We start from the raw sequence: 2,849 nt of genomic DNA, 5'->3' as shown, positions 1-2,849 counted from the left end.
CACACACACACACACACGCACACACACACACACACACACTACACACACAGACACACACACACTGCCTGCAGGCCAACACACGTGGCGATACCGTGGTGCTTTGCTTGGTTGTTTGTTGAGGAGGGCAGCTGCAGCTCTTCTAGTACTACTCTCGACAACTTGGCCGTCAATGTACTGCAAAGCACGTCCTGAACCTCCACTGCTGCTGCTGCTGCTGCTTTACACTTACTTTTACAAAGCGCCACGCACACTTCCACTCCCCCAGGACCCCACCAAGCTGCGCTATGGCTGCGGCGTGGCTACCACCGCACAGGTCAACAGAGTGTCGAGTGACCTGGCAGCTCTCGAGCCCAAGATCACAGCTGCCGCCGCCCAGGTCAGCTCTGTGAAGGCCACCGTCGTCCAGAAGAGCAACGAGACAGCCGCGCTGCGTGCCCAGGTGGTCGAGCTCAAAGCGGCGGCCGCGGCGCTCGGCGCCCTTGTGCAGCAGCTGCAAGCAAATGCAGCCAACGCCACCGACCCGGGCACGATCATCACTCAGGAGCTCGCTGCCCTTGCAGCAGCCGACGCGCGCGCCGCCCAGAAGCTCGCCCTGCTGCAGGCGGCAAACCAGACAGCGGCCCGGGACATTGCGGCGCTCAAGTCTGCTCAGCAGCAGTGCACCTGCGGCCCAGAGCTGTTTGCCGTCGACACCACCCTAGCCGCCATCAAGGCGGAACAGGCGGCGAACGCGGCGACAGTATCCCTAGCGAACGCCACCTTGGAGTCCTTGAAGTCCACAGTTGCTACAGGCGCGGCAGCCATTGAAGCGGCCAACACCAGCCTTCCTGCCCTGACAGCCAAATTAGCCAGTGTGTCTGCCACAATGTCTACCATCGACTTCACTGTGTATGCAAAAACCGCCGACCTCGCCAACATCAACGCAGTCAGGCTAGGGGGCGTGCCAGCAGCGCAGTACCTGCGCTCGAGGGTGGTGATCTACCGGGAATCTTTGACAAGCAGGAACGGCAATCTTGGTGGCCGGTCTGGTGCAGACGCCTTGTGCCGCGCCTCCCTCCACCGGCCGGCCGGGCTCGTGCAGGTTCGCGCGTTCCTATCAACATCTTCATCCGACCAGATTGCCAACTTTCCCACATTGTACCGCCTCCCCGGCGGCCTGGCAATCGAGTCGCCCGGCGGCGCTGTCCTGGCCAGCAACTTTACAAGCCTGCTGGATGGCAGCATGTCGCAGTCCTTAACGGCTGCGGGCATATTGTCTCCTAGGGACGGCTTTTGGTCCGGCACTGTAGCAAGCGGACTTGCTGCATCAACTACATGCCGTGGGTTCACCTCTGATGCAGCTGGAGACGTCGCAGTTATCGGGTTCGCATATGTCACTGATGCCAGTTGGGTAGGAATTTCGTTGTTCGGCGTACCATGCCAGAACATATGGCCCGTTGTGTGCATCGCGTACTAACCTTAGTAATCCAAAAGCAATGCCGTTGTCATGTCTCAGGAATAATGCAGTATGGCACTCAATCAGCCTGCAAGTGTGTGCGTGCTGCCTAAATTCATCTGCTCACGCCTGCGCACCTTCAGATAGCCACCTGAATCTCAGTCACACAACGTTGGTGCTTTACTGGACAATCCCATGAGCCTGCGTGGATGGCTCCAGGAGCGGGCGACCGCGGGACGCTGTGACAATCCTAATCCTTCAGATAGGGCTACACCACCAGGCCCTGCTGTGCGCGCGTACTCCTCAACCACTGGTGGACGGGCTTGCTGCCTGGAAGGATCTCTACATGCCATGCACCGAACGATTTGCGTGATCCAACAACTGCTGTTGACCTTTTAGTAGAGTGTGTTCACGCCATCAATGCACCCCCAACAATCCCATGTGTTCCTGGGGCACTTTCGCCACCTCGGGCACATCGTCTGCGTACCTGCAAGTGCGGTACAGCAGTGCGAAAGTTGCATCAACTTGAGATGCCGGCTGCCAAGCCCTTGGTGTTGATTTAATGATGAGGTCACTTTCTCAGCCTAGCCCCTGACCTTGCACTAATGGTAAGGTACGCAGCGAAGGCGCGCGCCCCTGCGGCGCCCGTGTGGCTGCCCTTTTGCACTGCTGACTGCCGTTTGTGTGCGCACCACCCACGAGCCATGCAGCGCTGGCTCCGTACGCGCCAGGGGGGGGCTGGCAGCTGGTATGGCTAGCACGGCACGAACAGTCATATCAGCCTAGGTGAATGATGCATGCAAGCTCTGATGTACCCAAGCGCACAGGATGAGTCGTGTTTCGTGGTTCGGCGCAGCACAATCAGTGCATTGGGGGCCGCCCAGCATGCCGCAGCTACTCTTAGGGACGTGGGCATGATGATCTGGTCATGTTTATGGGCACCTCGAAGGCTTACTTGGCGGCTGCTTTGAGGCAAATGGGCAAACATCCCAAGTTGCACGAATCGTACCGTAAGGTCGCTTTTTGCATGAAAGGCCGGGTTCTGCATATAAGCGCCTTTTTGTTACACCCGGGGAGCCCTCGCGCCTCTTGCCGCTGGCTCCCTGCTCGGCGGGGCAGCGCCACGAGCAGGCGCCCACAGGGGCGGCGGGGGCTGCGCGGAGGCGCACACAACATGAGCCGGGTGGAAGCGCGCACATCCCCCTGCTCCCCCTCGACAACCCCCGCCCGTGGCGCCGCGTGGCCGGCGGCGGGCGGGCGCGGCAGCGTGCATCTGAAACAGCAAGCAGATGCTGGGGGGTGCGGGCGGCGGTCACATGTCGCCAGAGATCACGTGGCCGGCCGCTTGGGCGATGTCCAGGTCAGTGGCGGTGTCGAGCTCCCGGGTGATCCAGTCCTCTGGGAGAAGCGAGTG

The 2,849-nt window shown here is 60.5% G+C and overlaps 1 protein-coding gene across 1 annotated transcript; it reads left to right on the top strand.

Moving 5' to 3' along the window:
* Positions 1-265: 265 nt before the first annotated feature.
* MNEG_15697 (hypothetical protein) lies at positions 266-1,285 on the top strand (the record flags this gene model as incomplete). Its single annotated transcript, XM_014035832.1, has 1 exon — positions 266-1,285. A coding segment is annotated over one exon (1,020 nt), but the record flags the coding sequence as incomplete, so codon positions are not given.
* Between the last annotated feature and the right edge of the window lie 1,564 nt (positions 1,286-2,849).

The sequence above is a fragment of the Monoraphidium neglectum genome (assembly GCF_000611645.1).
Source record: "Monoraphidium neglectum strain SAG 48.87 unplaced genomic scaffold scaffold05572, whole genome shotgun sequence".
Classification (NCBI taxonomy): Eukaryota; Viridiplantae; Chlorophyta; class Chlorophyceae; order Sphaeropleales; family Selenastraceae; genus Monoraphidium; species Monoraphidium neglectum.
Note: the sequence above shows the minus strand (reverse complement) of the source record. Positions and strands in the feature narration are given on the sequence as shown.